Raw genomic sequence first — 15383 nt, 5'->3', positions numbered from 1 at the left:
GTGTAAAAGGAGGAGATTCACAGAGAATGATTCATTAGCTGTTGTATTGCATATGTATATAGAATAGAGAATTGTGGTAAATACAAGCATTTGTGATTGGCTTATTCTTTCAAAGGGATTGGAAAATTTCTATTTTGATGTGCTAATAATAATTTTAGAGCTAGTCAAGATGAATATGGGGTGAACTACGATGACTGGAGAACTTGGATTCTTGATGGCAAATAGAAATATTATTCTATAGCTTTAGAATGTAAATATCACAGTCACAGATGGTATTTATTTATTTAATTTATATTGCCGCCTGTTTGCCCATGGTGGCTTACACAATGTAAAACCATATTTAAAAAATAAAAAAAACTAACAAAAAGAATCAAATTAGTAAAGTACAATACAATAAAATTTGGGAAAACAAAAAACAAAACAAAAACCAACTCCCACCCCCTGCCTCGACAACAGCAGATCACACTAGCCATTTGATGGGCTCCATCCCTCTCTGGGTTCCCCAGGCCTGCTGGCAAAATCAGGTCTTCAGTGCCTTTCAGAAGAGTGCTAGAGTGGGGGCCATTCTAATCTCTGGGGGAATGATATTCCAGAGAGTTGGAGCCACCACGGAGAAGGCCCTTCTTCTGGGTCCCACCAGGTGTATCTCCCTCAGGGGTAGGACCTACACATTCCCTGCCTCCTTGCTCTAATGGGTCGGGTAGATGTGACTGGCAAGGCATGTTTCCTCAGATAACCCGGACCCAAGCCATGAAGGGCTTTAAAGGTGACAACCAGCACCTTGAATTGCACCCGGAAGCAAATCTGCAACCAATGCAACTCTTGCAGGAGAGGTAACACATGTGCACACCGGGGTCTGCAACAAAACCATGCAGGCCACTGCATTTTACACCAACTGGAGCTTCCGGGTGCTCTTCAAGGGCAGCCCCATGTAGAGCGTGTTGCAATAATGCAATAATTGTATTGCTCCTCTTGAAGTTGAAAGCGGTAGCTAAAGAGTTTTATTGTTGCAGAAAATAAAATCCTGCATATGGAAATTAGTTTTGGTAAAAAAATTAGGCAATAAAAAGTTGATATAGCTTTGTAACTGTAAACTAATTATATTGGCTATTCAGTAGAGAATAAAAATATGTATTTATATTTATAAAATATATATTTTATAAAAACTGGTAAAATGCAAGTTTTTCTACTGAATCAATTAGTTTGTGTCTTTAAAACACAAAGTGAAGTTATATATTTCTATTGTTATTACTGTACTGTATGTAATATATCAACATAACATCTTACTTTGTATTTTTGATAGGGCAAAAAGGATGTGGCTCAAATATTTAACAATATTCTGAGAAGACAAATTGGTACTAGAACACCCACAGTTGAATACATCTGCACTCAGCAAAATATTTTGTTCATGCTATTAAAAGGGTATGTATTATATTATAAATATGAGATGATTGTTATTTTTCTCATGTAAACTAGTTTACATTTAATTTTCTACCTGGGTAGGGCTGTAGTATCTCTACCTTAATAATTGTAATTATAAAGGTTGCTGTCAACTAGTTTGTATACCTAAAGAGCTGCTGGTATTCTTGTAATTATCTGCAATGGCTGGAAAATTCTGAACTTTAAATACTTGTTAAAGGACTTCCTGCCCCTCAATGTACTACACACAAAAGCCTCCCAATAGTCTTGTCATCATAACAATGAGAAATTTGGAAACTTTTGCATCTGTTGGTCATTAACCACAATTTATTATGTCGTCTTAACTCTGGGCAAACTATATTATTAAGTCTGATTAGTGGAAATGAAGCTTGTTTCAATAAACCATAATGAAAGAATTAGGTATTATACTAAATTAAAATTAATGAGAAATTCGAACATATTAGCAGTATGTTTTCAACTTAAACATCCAGTTTTCCTGAAGACAGAAGAATTGGAATCTGTACTTCTATGAAATTCTTACCACGTTACACTGCAGCTTAGCATTGTTTTTTTTTTTAAATATAGCCAGTGTTTTAGAAACAAAACTTCCATACCATATTTTATGGAAGGCAGATTTAAGATTTCTCTGAAAGACTTGAGTCAAATATCCCTGCAGAAGAATACTTCAGAATTGTCTTATTTTAAAATAAGTTTCACTGTCTTTCAATATGTACCCTCTTAAGTAGCCTATATGTATGGAATTGTTCTCATTAGTCTGTCTGTGAGTTTTAATTTTGTAATTGTTTGCATAGTTTGTCACCTTGCTGTGCAAATAGGCTCTTAAACATTGAATATTTGCTTATCATTCACAAAGTAGACTGAAGTCTTCCTACACAATGTGCTCTGTGTTTCTTGATATACAATTCATAGCCTTGTAGTAATGAAGAATTATTGGTTCAGTTTTCTCAAATAAAGAACAACTCATTGTGTATGTTCCCCACCAGATTGCTATTTCCTCTGCTTATATCATGTGCATTATTATATTGGAGCATCATGCTTCATTTGTGTTCACAGTCACAAACAAATGTGAAACCTTTCAACAAATTAATGAATAGTGAAGTATTGTTGCTGTTTAGCACAGAGGGATATTTATAATTGTTTTTCCCCACGTCTGGGGGAAATGAAATCTCTTCCTGTCATTTAAAAAACAGTTAAGCAATGTGAGAAATAACAAAATAGAATAATTTATAAACAGATAAGTACATTTTTCTTTTGACCATTGCTTGCTTCTTACTCAACTCATGAGCAACAAACACGATGCATTCAAAACTTACAAAATGTTGCTTATTTATTCAAACTCAGCAAATACATAATACACCAAAATTCCCACTAAGTTTACTGTCATACAGTTAAGCTGTAAATTACTTAGGACTTTGCCAGTGAGACCAGCACATATGTAATGGAAGTCTCGATATTACTTGGTGTATGATGTATTCTTGGAATTCCATTCATAAATGCATTTTGAAATCTTATTCTATAAGGGACTTCTAATATGAATGTAAAAATAGCAAATCTTTGGACGCCATTGTGCTCCTTGGTTCTTTGAATTCACACTGAAACCGCTAGCAGTTGGCAAATCCCTTCCCTTGCCCAGAGTCCCCTGAATTTTATGTACACCCAGAACATTCCTTGAAAAAAAAGAGAAAGGTGAGATTGTCATGGCTGCATCTCTCCTATCCAAGTTTCATGAGCCTGACATTAGCAATGGGGGTGAGGGGGTGAGGTAGAGGGAAAGATTGGTATGTAAGGAAGAAGGGAGGGAGGGAAGCCCAGCTGAGCTTTGTGAGAAGTTTCAGCTAGCCAAAGTCATCTATTGATATGAAGAGCTGGGAATTGAGAACCTGCTTCCTCAACAATATACCAGCATCTAATTGAACATTTAAGATAAGGAGTGGGGATGGCTGGAGAGGGGAAGAGGAAATTTACTTTGTATTGTTTGCACGGGGAAAATCTCAGATTCAGGTTACGCTACTTCTGTAATCACGTAAGCTTCAGTAAAGCATACTCTTGGCAAAAACAAATGGACAGGAGTCTTTCTTTGCTAGATGACTGAGTGGGGCGGTTGACATAGCTACATGACAGAGATTTGCTAAAAGAAAAAAGACCTTGGCAAAAGCAGTGATTAAGGAGAGTAATCTAGCAAAAGATGAGAAAGAGAAAAGGGGGAAAAAAGCACACCTACCTGTATCAAGTGGGATACATGAAACATTTTCTGCCCAGAATGGTTTTTTTCTTCCAAGCTCCAATTGTATCCATAGCCTCCCAAATATTGAAAACCTATTGTTTAATAGTAGATTCTAAAGGTAGGAATAACAAAGACTTCTAATTTTATTTCTTTATATTTTGTATTTACTATTCATCCACCTTTATTATTTTTGTAAATAACTCAATGCAGCAAACATAACCAATAACCCTCCTATTTTCTCCATAACAACAATCTTGTGAAATTTGTTGGGTTAAGAGAGAATGAATGGCTCAAAGCCACTCAGCCAGCTTTCATGCCTAAAGTGGGACCATAATTCACGATATCTCAGTTTCTAGACTAGACCTTAAGTCACAACACCTAACTTGCTCTCAGTTGCTATCTCTAATAATGTGAAGTTGGTAAAGACATCCCTGACCATGGCTTCTGATTTATGCTAACAGAGCTATCAGCATTTATGGTGATGAACTTCACTCAGAAAATCAGATTATACTTTCTCAGAAAAATTATCTTTAAAAAATCAAGTTTTTGCTTGTAAATCCCTATCATCAAAAATAAAAAACCTGAGTTAGAAGCTGTACAAGGTGCTGCAATAAACTTTCATGACTACTTTTTTCAATAGCTGTTGCCCCTTTATAATATTTGAACATTGACAACTTGCTTGCTGTTTTCATAGCATTTTTCTGGTACTGTTTCCATGTATGAAGCCTGTCCATTTACAAGATAAATGAAAAACTAAGAGGGATATCTGTCTGAACATACAGACATTCATGCAACAGAAGTGTTGTTCCCAGTAAATATGAACTTACATTTTTAGTAGGCAATTTAGAACATACATTAATAATCTGCTTTGATTGTATGCCTGTTTTGTTGATACAATATTTTTGCCTAAACAGGTATGAATCTCCAGAAATTGCTCTGAATTGTGGAATCATGTTAAGAGAATGCATCAGACATGAACCACTAGCAAAAATAATCTTGTGGTCAGAACAGTTTTACGACTTCTTCAGATATGTGGAAATGTCAACATTTGACATTGCTTCAGATGCATTTGCCACTTTTAAGGTTGTATTGTTTATATTCGACAACACTTAAAAAATTATATCATAATTGCTGTAGTTCATTTTGGAAAATATATCGAAGAATCAGACAGCCACAAAATAACATTGTTAAAATTACAGAAATAACATATTAAAATGTACACCAGTCTTTTTAAAAAAGAGAGATAAACAACATGCGGTATTTCACCTGTTGAATTCCAGCAACATAATGATGAGGTTTATTAATAGGAATTACAAACTTGATAAAAAAAATTTTTTGGGGGGGGGGGGTGGGAAACGGGACCTGCAAATTCTCCCTGCTCAAGTAAAATTGCACAAAAATTATGGTTGTACTAGTTTTCTTTAAAATAGATGTGAGCTTCAATTGAGTTATGTGGCATATAAATAAATAATTAAATGGAAAATAATACAAGTAGTCTTTGACTTACAATACTTTTAATGACCGTTCAAAGTTACTATGACACTGTAGAAAGTGACTTATGACCATTTTTCACACTTGGGATCATTGCAGCATCCCCATGGTTACATGATCAAAATTCAGACGCTTGGCATCTGTTTCATATTTATGACTCTTGCAGTGTCCTGGGGTCATGTGATCACCTTTTGCGACCTTCTGAGAAATCAATAGGGAAGCCAGATTCACTTAACAATCATGTCCCTAACTTAACAACTTGCAGTGATTCTCTTAACAATTGTGGCAAGAAAGATTGTAAGATGGGTCAAAACTCACTTTACAAATGAGTAACAGTGTATTTTCTTATTTTAAGGATTTACTTACAAGGCACAAGTTGCTGAGTGCAGAATTTTTGGAACAGCATTATGATAGGGTATGTATTTTTATTTCTTTGTTATAATTTTTTTCAACTATCAGAATAATCATAAAACAAGAGAGTGAAAAACAATGAAACATTTCTTGTTCAGCCAAATATTTTTATTTTCAGCGTTTTCTGGTTTATTGTATCAATACAAGTTAAACCTGGGATATAAGAAGATTTTTTTAGACTTGGGCAGGAATTTTTTGCAGTTATCTTTAAAAAGCTAAGAAGAAAATTGTTTTTATAAGAAGCAAACAACACTCTCTCACTATGTTGCCATTCCTAGTATTCATGCTAACCAGAGAAGTACATATGACAACCTTGCTCCATCTACTGGCCATAGCTAATGATAAAAATATAAAGTTGGCTGTTTATAAACTCAAGTGTATGATTGTCCAAAGAATTAACTGAAAATTCCCTTCAGTCAGCTGCAGAATACTTATTCTGATGTTTTATGTATATAGTACAAGAAAAATGCTAAAACACAATTAGCACAGTCTGTAAATGCATTGGAACTCGATTTCTGTGATTCACATCCAATTCTCTTTGTTTTTATTATTTCTGATTAAATGAGTTAATTGGGATCATTCTGTTGATTGGAAAGGCCATAATTATTTTTTTCTTCTATCTATCCAGTTCTTCAGTGAATATGAAAAATTGCTCCACTCAGAAAATTATGTAACAAAACGACAGTCACTTAAGGTAAAAAAAAATCATTGTGCAATGGTATAAGAAGACTTAGTCATTCTGTTCTTCTGCATTAAAAAGTGTCAGGATTCTGAATCTTAGGAAATGTGTATAATAGATAGATAGGTAGGTAGATAGATAGATAGATAGATAGATAGATAGATAGATAGATAGATAGATAGATAGATAGATATAGATATAGATATAGATATAGATATAGTATTCAGTTTGTTCGGGTATTTTCCCACGTCATTATAGTTGTGCTTTTAAAGTTGTAGCAACGTTTCGGCAGAATCTCATCTGCCATCATCAGGCTTCTGTATTATGTTCGTCTGGCGAACACAATCGTCTGACACAATCATCAGACGAACACAGTACAGAAGTATGTGTGTGTTAAGTTTTTGCGGGTACTTACATGTATGGTATTCAGCTTTGTTCAGACGAACACGATACAGAAGCCTGATGATGGCAGATGAGATTCTGCTGAAACGTTGCTACAACTTTAAAAGCACAACTATAATGACGTGGGAAAATACCTGAACAAAGCTGAATACCATAGATAGATAGATAGATAGATAGATAGATAGATAGATAGATAGATAGATAGATAGATAGATAGATGATATAGATATAGATATAGATACAGATATCTCATTCGTCATCTTCAGGCTTGTGTCTTCAGCTTCGTCGAAACGTTGCCAAGATACTTCCAATTTTACGCAGGAGAAAACCCGAATAACCAAAGATCCACATACAAATACCCATGAAAACCTCAGAAAACATTATATATATATATATATATATATATATATATATATATATATATATATATATATATATATATATATATATATATATATATATATATATATATATATATATATATATATGTTGTTAATGCCAATTCTACAAGTATGCTTTGCCAGCAAATAATAACTAAAGCTTTAAGCATGTAATATAAATTTCTCCTTTTTACAATAAACACTACTCATTTTTTAAAATTGGAGCAGCAGTAGTAAAAAGATTGTTTTGCCATTTTCTCCCACTTCTTGCAACTCTGGTCTAATCTGGAAGAAGGCTTCCATGTGTGTTCTTTGTGCTTCCATTTGAAAATTAATAGTCCATAAGCCTTTGATGACCTAATTTTTTTATGATTTTTGGAATGAATCCAGATAATTTTAACAGTTTATATGGCAGAAAATAGGCCATAATAGTAAATTAGCCTTAATATCACTACTTATCTTCTAAAAATAACAATTGTGTAAGGGGAAATACAACCATTGGCTCTGTTAACTATTGCTACTTGTGTGCTTTATAGTCCTTATGAAAAAACAAACCTGTTTGTTTATTACTGTAGCTACTTGGTGAATTGTTACTGGATAGACACAACTTCACAATTATGACAAAATACATCAGTAAACCTGAAAATCTCAAGCTAATGATGAATCTTTTACGGGACAAAAGTCGTAACATTCAGTTTGAGGCCTTCCATGTCTTTAAGGTAATGCTGATTTACAATCACATTATAATTCAAAGTTGCCTAGTAAGGTTTGAATAAATGAGAAAGGGATTCAGGAGCCAGGGATATTTTTTTGTATAAGTTTCAGAATCACAGCAATTAATAAATCCCTGTAATTCTTTTTTTTAAAATTCAGCATCACAGATCTAAACTATGGTATGAATAAATTTATTGCTTGTAAAAATAAATATTAAATGTTGATTTCTTAATTAAGTTCAGCCTATTTATAGAACTTTTAAATGGTTTTTTTTTAAATTTTGCTAGGCTTTTTATGGATATTTGACCTACTTCCCAATTTGGAAAAATAATTGGAAACACTGCCTAAAGAGCAGCATGGTGATTTAGAGGTAGAGCTCTTGCCTCACAATCAGGAAGCTGTGAGTTCGATCCTAAGTAGTGGCAGATATTTTACTCTCTGGCCATAAAGAGAAAATACCTGCTGCAAACACCCTGTAGGGTCAGTAAACGTTCAGCTCCATTGAGTTGTCCCACCCCAATGCAAGAGATTATAGGGTCATTTAAAAAAATGAAAATACGATCTACTTTGTGTAATTGTGATTCTGACAAATTCTTATGCATGCATTACATATTGTACATTGTACTTCAATCCTTGCAAATTTCATGCATTGTATAGAGAAAATCTTACTCTTTTATACATATTTTCTAATACATTCTGATTTTAATATTTCTAAAAATTGTATTACAGGTGTTTGTAGCCAATCCTAACAAGACACAACCTATATTAGATATTCTCTTAAAGAACCAGACCAAACTTATTGAGTTTCTCAGCAAGTTTCAGAACGACAGGACCGAGGATGAACAATTTAACGATGAGAAGACCTATTTAGTTAAACAGATCAGGGATTTGAAAAGACCAGCACAACAAGAAGCCTAATCTTCTATAAACCCCTAAAATATTAAATCCAAATTCAGCATTTGCTGTTAGATATTCAGCATCAGGCACTCTTATCACTTCATGAGGAACATTACTGCTAATCCGCTGTTCAGTGAACAGTTTGTTTGTTTTTTCTTCTCTTTATTTTTTTAGTCCGAGTTGACAAACCTAGCTGCTGCTTTCTTGCACAATGTGGACTTTCTTGGTATTTGTGTCTGAATTCAAGCACACCGCTTGTTTTTAGAAGTCCAGGGTGTGGGTGGGGTGGGAAAGATTATTGGTTCATGAAACAAACATATAAGATAGTTTGAGATAGGAGAGAAGGTATTAGACTAGTTTATGACAGGGTGCATGCTAGCAAATCTGATTCAATTCATATGTTTGCACTTAACCTTGTATGAGATGCGAGCACAATGTGATCTGTGCATATTTGGCACCATTGTATAAGATTATATGCCTTGATTTTTTTAAAAAAATGTGCAGTGCTTTAATTGTAATCAAACGGGAAATGTATCTTAAGATGTGAGCTTTCTGGGATGAACAGTGGTCTTGCAAATAAAATTGATACTGAAACTTAGCAACTTCTAAGAATGACATCTCAGAGTTCATGAGGAAAATGTATATATGCCTTTCATTGCTTTATAGTTTGTTTTTGAGAGTGATTTCCGGAAAAATGAGATGTAGACTTAGAAATACATTATAAGAATTTTTTGTTAATTTTACTTCAAATTGTGTTTCAGACAATAGAGCTTAGCAGTGACACTTTGTGTTTCATTTCAACAATGCTTGTTTTCTTCTGTATATAACTCCTACGCTGCTCATTTCTTTAAAAATGATTTAATTTGTACAGCAGAGGAATGTTAATGTATTAGTCTGTAACTTTTACCTGATACTGATGCTGAGTTTTGCAAAATGAAAGCTCATGTAAAATGATACTTTCGATTACATGAAAATACTGATTTCACATTTCTTAAATACTGCAGCATTAAAAAGAATCCATTTTTCTGTATTTGCAAGTATAATGCAGTACCATCAGTTAAAGTAGACTAAAAATATAGCTCTGGAACCCACTAAAACTGTATTCCTCAATGTTGGCCTTCTCCATTTATATTAGTGCTGTGTTTGGCCAATTGTAAATTATAAAGATTATGCTAAATTCAGATTTGTTTTTCATGTGGGTATAAAGAGAACCTCTCTTTTCATATCATTAGTATAATAGTTGTGTTGTATTTAACTTATATTTTCCCTTCAACAACCATAATTTTCATAACTGTCCTAGTGTCAATATCCTGTTCCTTAATGCTGCAAACTATCAGTATTTTTTTAAAGACTGATTTTGCACCACTTTTTGTTACTGTGATCATAACAAAATGCTAGATATATCTAAAGTATGTTATCAAAATCTTATCTATTCATAATAGTAGACTGAGATCACAACCAGCCAACTTTTTGAATTGGGAGTATGATAGTACAAATTCCGCATGATTGAATCTGACTGAAAATGCTATACAATTATTTATTGTTTTCTAGCATCTATATGATTAAATTATTTTACAAATTATTAATTTGCTGATTGACATTTTAGTTAATTGTTCAAGCCTTCATGATGGAAATTGGAATAAAGTCCAGCAAATAGGATTCTGATAATGTTGGATATATACCTATGTTTCTTTCAGCAGTCATAAGCCATTTGTCTTTTGCAAAATAATCTGTAATATCTACTGAAAAAAATCATAATGCTCTATTGAATCATTTATATAGACAGGCAAAAACAACTATGGAGGTGGTAATATAGATCAGTACAGTACTCTGTCCTTTTTTATATTTTGGTTTAGTATAGCTAAGACAACAAAATATTAGGCGGCAAGTTATTCTCCATTATGCATAAGGCTTCCACTTTTAGAAAAAAAATATAGACATGCTAAAAGTTGTATATCTCTCTGTGTGTGTATATATATCTATATCTATATCTATATGTGTGTGTATGTGTGTGTATACACACACATCTATCAAAATAGATATATGAAAGTTAAAAGATGGATCTGGATATTGATTTTGCTTCTCTATTATTTGGCATGGGACAAAAGGCTATACTTTAAAAAACATTAATCCTTGGAGTGTTGGCTTTCAAAAAAAAGTTGTATTTAAGACCATTTGATGTGCTATTCATATTAAAAACTATTGTACTGGAAATGGTTTCTTATCTGTGTGAAGGCTTAAAGATATTACTAAAAGTTATTTAATGTGACTTTTTGGGGGTTCCCCCCCTAAATGTGTACAATTGTAAATTTACTTCCATGAAAGCATTTCTTCAAATGAATGCATTTCTTATTAGAAGATCTGGCTGGCCCCTTAATTTAAATTGAAATAAAATTTTGAAGAAACACAAATTGTGTGCTATAATATGTATCAAGAAGAAGGTTCACCCAAAAGTGAGTATTTTTCCTAAGAAGTATTCTGCTTCTTGTGAAATATTGGCCATGCATTTAGAATTTTCATACAATAAATACATAACATTAAATCAGACATATTTGCCAGCTGTACTATTCATGGTCTATATGCTGTTGTTATAGTTCTTAAAAACTATCTTAGGTTGAATTTTGATCTTGCTAATAGAAATGGTCAAATGTATTGGTAAGTTTTAAAAAGGCTAAATTTTTTAAGGAACTATTTTATTTGCAAAAGTATTTGAGGTTATATCTGTTTTACTGCCATTGTCTTCTCTAAAGTATCCAAACAACTATTTATGGGTGAAGATGTTGAGAATAGTCAGGCATCTGAGCAATCTTCCTGCTACTAAATTTCCTTGAAGAGATCATCACTAAATAACTTCAAGTTTCAATTTTTAGAGTAGAATTGCCATTGAATATTATATATAAATCTATGCCATATCATAAATGGTTTTGGAGTTTATTAACAATTACTTAGGTAGCCTCCATATATCAATTTTCTGTAAGAGTAGTACTTCCTGCATCCTAAACGTATACTCACTGTTAAAAAGTTTTTTGCAATTAAAAACAAAATCTTAGATCTGCAGCACCAATAAAAAGTCCTTGTTCCGTCTCCAACCCCATAAACTTTCTGCTCTATTTTATGCAAAAGTATATTAAAATTATTTATGATATTACTCTTGTTCATCACAAACTTACTTTTTTGTCTTTTAAACTTAACTGAAATGTTAGAATACAGACTTTCGTACATCTTGGAATAGCATATTTGTAGAAATAAAATTCCCTAATTTTTGCAAGATTCTTGATCTAGTCTTGAATCTTCTTTTGTCACTGCTCCCAGTATAATCAAAACAAAATGCATTATAACTACAAGCTGGCAGAGGAGCTGGTAACCTATAAATTTAAATCAGAATGAGATGGCTTAACTAAACTTTTTTGTACCAAGAAGAAAGTATGTTTAAATATTTGGTGTACACACAACTAGGCTGCTTTGGGCGGGAAGTATGTAATTAAAACATGCCTACATCATCACACTGCATGTCCTGCGTCTTTCTTATCCCTTGGGGATGGAGTGGGTATTCCTAGGTAAGACATGCAATGGATATATAATTGCATCAGTTTTATCATTGAAACTAAATCTACCCTACAATAAGCAATTCATGTTTTACCACTATCATCTATTAAATTACAGGTAGTCCTTGACTTACAACAGTTCATTTAGTGACTGTTCAAAGTTACAATGACACTAAATTTTGAAGGCATTCTGAAAAAAAGGTCTATGGTCCAATGCTTTTTAAAAATACTGTATATCTTGCTGACCAGGAAAAAGAGCCGTGGTGGCGCAGTAGTTAGAATGCAGTACTGCAGGCTACTTCTGATTGCTGGTTGCCTACAATTCTGCAGTTCGAATCTCACCAAGCTAAGGTTGACTTAGCCTTCCATCCTTCAGAGCTTGGTAAAATGACCCAGACTGTAGGGGGCAATATGCTGACTCTGTAAACTGTTTCGAAAGGGCTGTAAAGCACTGTGAAGTGGTATATAAGTCTAAATGCTAAAAAAACAATCTAGCAAAGAAACATCTGGAAGAATAAATGAAGTACCGAGGCAGTCATTTTATCAGAATGGCCATGTGTTTTCAGCTTGAAAGGTTTAGAATCCTGGTCCAGCTGCTGTAGGTTTATCAGAAACAATAATAACCATATTTTATGCTAGCCTGCTGTTGCCCCTGCCATGAGGCCTTTGCCTTATGGACTGTTCTCCCCTCTGAAAGTAGAATGGCCCCAACCCTTCAGTTTTTTGCAAAGTTTTAAAAACTTTTTAGAAGGGCCTGGAGCTTAGAATGTATTAAGGACCTTGTTACTTGTCTTCACTATTCATCTTCATTGCTGCTTTTTGTACTTATTTATGGATGTTTTTATTGTTTTATAATTTTAGTATTGTAAGCCTCCAAGTGTTGCTTGATTTTGACTGATTTGACTTGACTAAATTGACTAATTTAATTAATGAATACTAATCTTTTGTTGTGCATACATATATCAAAGGCTCTAAGCCAGGGATATCAAACTTGTGTCATCATGGCATCGTCACATGACATATCATGACTTTTTCCCCTTTGCTAAACTGGGCGTGGGTGTGGCCAGCCTGTGATGCATCTGGCCCCTGGGCCACGAATTTGACAGCCCTGCTCTAAGCTGACATTCGATAAAGGCAATAATGTGAAGTTTAGTAGCAAAATTAGTATAGTTGAAAATCAGATTTTCCACAGGGGTTATTTCAACTTAACCAGAAATATCTACTTCTAATGCTAGTATTTTACATATTAAGTCCAGAAATGAACTTTGTATTTTGAAACATTTTAGCATTCACATTAATATATTGTTGAATTTATTGCCTGGTAGTTCAGTTGTCTTTGTATGTCACCTAGACAATGAAATTGTCTGCCATAGAAACTGGAAGGCACTATTTCTCACCAACTAGAAATGTTGAAAAACAATTGCAGTTTTAGACAAGTAGTTGAGCCACCACATTTGAAGGATTGGACTGTTTTCTCCAAAAGTTATTTTCATGCTCTTTCCTAGAACTCTCAGAGTAGACCACACTGTTAGTGTTTCAGTCTGCTTGTTGTTTACAGTTGTTTACACTATATTCAGTGAGCAATACTCTGGTGTATGTGTGCACAGAATTGCAATCCTACAAAAATAAAAATACAGATTCCAGTGCAAGTATCTCATCACTAGAAGAGTACTTGCTTTGTAAATTGAGCAACTAATAATAAACTAAAATTTGTTAGTTGATTGATCAACTGAAGAATATCTCGAACCTTTACATTAAAAAAAATCATCGAGAAAATATATATAAAAAGTTTACTAAATAATGTACAATAAAATTTTATCTCTAGCCACACATACATACAAAGAAAAGAGAGGGGATAAGAGACTGAAAAATTCTCTCATAAGGAAACAATCCAAACAATGTGAGCAGATTGCTTGATTATTCTTTATTGCTCATTGTTTAAAAAAAAAGAACCACAAACCCAATTCAAATGTTGACAGACCACATACATTCTATTGATATAAGTCAGGGGTAAATTATTTCTTCTAGTATTGCATTACTCAGTACATTTGTCGCTTCTGTACACCTTTAGTCCACTACATATTCTAACTGCTGGAGTCAAGCAATACTTGGGTGTTCTTAATCAGTAACAATGATTTAGAAGTCATATTAATGCTTTCATAGCTTTAGTCCAAAATTCAGTAATAGCTGGACAAATCCAAGCCATGTTCAACTTTTAACTTACATCTCTAACAGCAAGATGTGGCCCACAATCTTGTTAAACATTCTCTGAGATGTAGAATTGTTTAGATAGATAGAATTGTTTACTGATAGATAGAATTGTTTACTGTATTATGATTTTGCTAAGATGCAACTAGGGTAATTGCAGATTTTTTAAAAGGTGACCTTGATTTATAAAAGTATCCATTTCTGCATGTTGTCCCAAAGTTCTCATAATTGCATAGGAAAATAATGTCTTTTGAATTTCTTTTATATCAAAGTAGGCTATGGGCTCAAGAGTCTTAAGTTGATTCCTTAAAGTATCTAACTGTAGAAATCACAGTCAGCTATGGCTTCAATTCAACAAGTGCTAAAAATGAGTAAACTTGTTTTTGAATTCAGGCTTTGGGGAAAAAAAGTTATTTATATGAAACCTAGTAATAATTTGATAAAAGGCCCAATAGAAAGTAGAGTTGACTGGTATATAATGAAAGTTTCTTGTAAGCAGAAGAACTGAGATTATATCTGCAATCAAAGTCCCAAAAGTGCTTTTCAAAAGGCAACTGGACTTTGTTTTTTTCCTTGAAAACATTTCATTTCTCATCTAAGCACCTAGGTCCTACCTTTGGAAAAGCACCTTTGGGACAACCGTGACCTCGATGATTGAGAATTTCCATAGACACCTACAATCAATATGTCCCATATATGACTTACAGCTTAAAATGCAGATGTAGGAACTGATTTTGACACAACCTGGATACTCATTAGTTGCTAATATTGCCACTGAGGAGGCAACAAACAGGATAGCTGTTCAGAATTGAAAAACTATTTCAGATTTAAAATAATGGATTAACAGATTTATATTTGCTTTGTCTCCAGCTAGTCATAATCATAGAAAAATGACATTTTTGCAGTGATGCCACAATACCAACTATATGTACTTCTATCCCATATTTCATATGCGTATTTTCTCAGTTTCCTCACTGAGTCCTGATTATTGA

The 15383-nt window shown here is 33.4% G+C and overlaps 1 protein-coding gene across 3 annotated transcripts in view; it reads left to right on the top strand.

Annotated features, from left to right (window-relative positions):
- The window catches only part of CAB39 (calcium binding protein 39), a 33555-nt gene extending 22506 nt beyond the window's left edge, over positions 1-11049 (top strand). For all 3 annotated transcript variants that reach the window (XM_026695062.2, XM_087964985.1, XM_026695070.2), the window contains exons 4-9: positions 1304-1422; positions 4579-4747; positions 5511-5570; positions 6195-6260; positions 7603-7746; positions 8471-11049. In XM_026695062.2, coding sequence (XP_026550847.1) covers positions 1304-1422; positions 4579-4747; positions 5511-5570; positions 6195-6260; positions 7603-7746; positions 8471-8659 — 747 coding nt within the window. In that variant the 3' untranslated portion in view covers positions 8660-11049. The remainder of the gene's footprint in view (positions 1-1303; positions 1423-4578; positions 4748-5510; positions 5571-6194; positions 6261-7602; positions 7747-8470) is intronic.
- The last annotated feature ends 4334 nt before the right edge of the window (positions 11050-15383 follow it).

This window comes from Notechis scutatus, chromosome 4, assembly GCF_049901735.1.
Source record: "Notechis scutatus isolate UNSWTSFEM ecotype Mainland chromosome 4, rNotScu1.2, whole genome shotgun sequence".
In the NCBI taxonomy this organism is placed as follows: domain Eukaryota; kingdom Metazoa; phylum Chordata; class Lepidosauria; order Squamata; family Elapidae; genus Notechis; species Notechis scutatus.
Note: the sequence above shows the minus strand (reverse complement) of the source record. Positions and strands in the feature narration are given on the sequence as shown.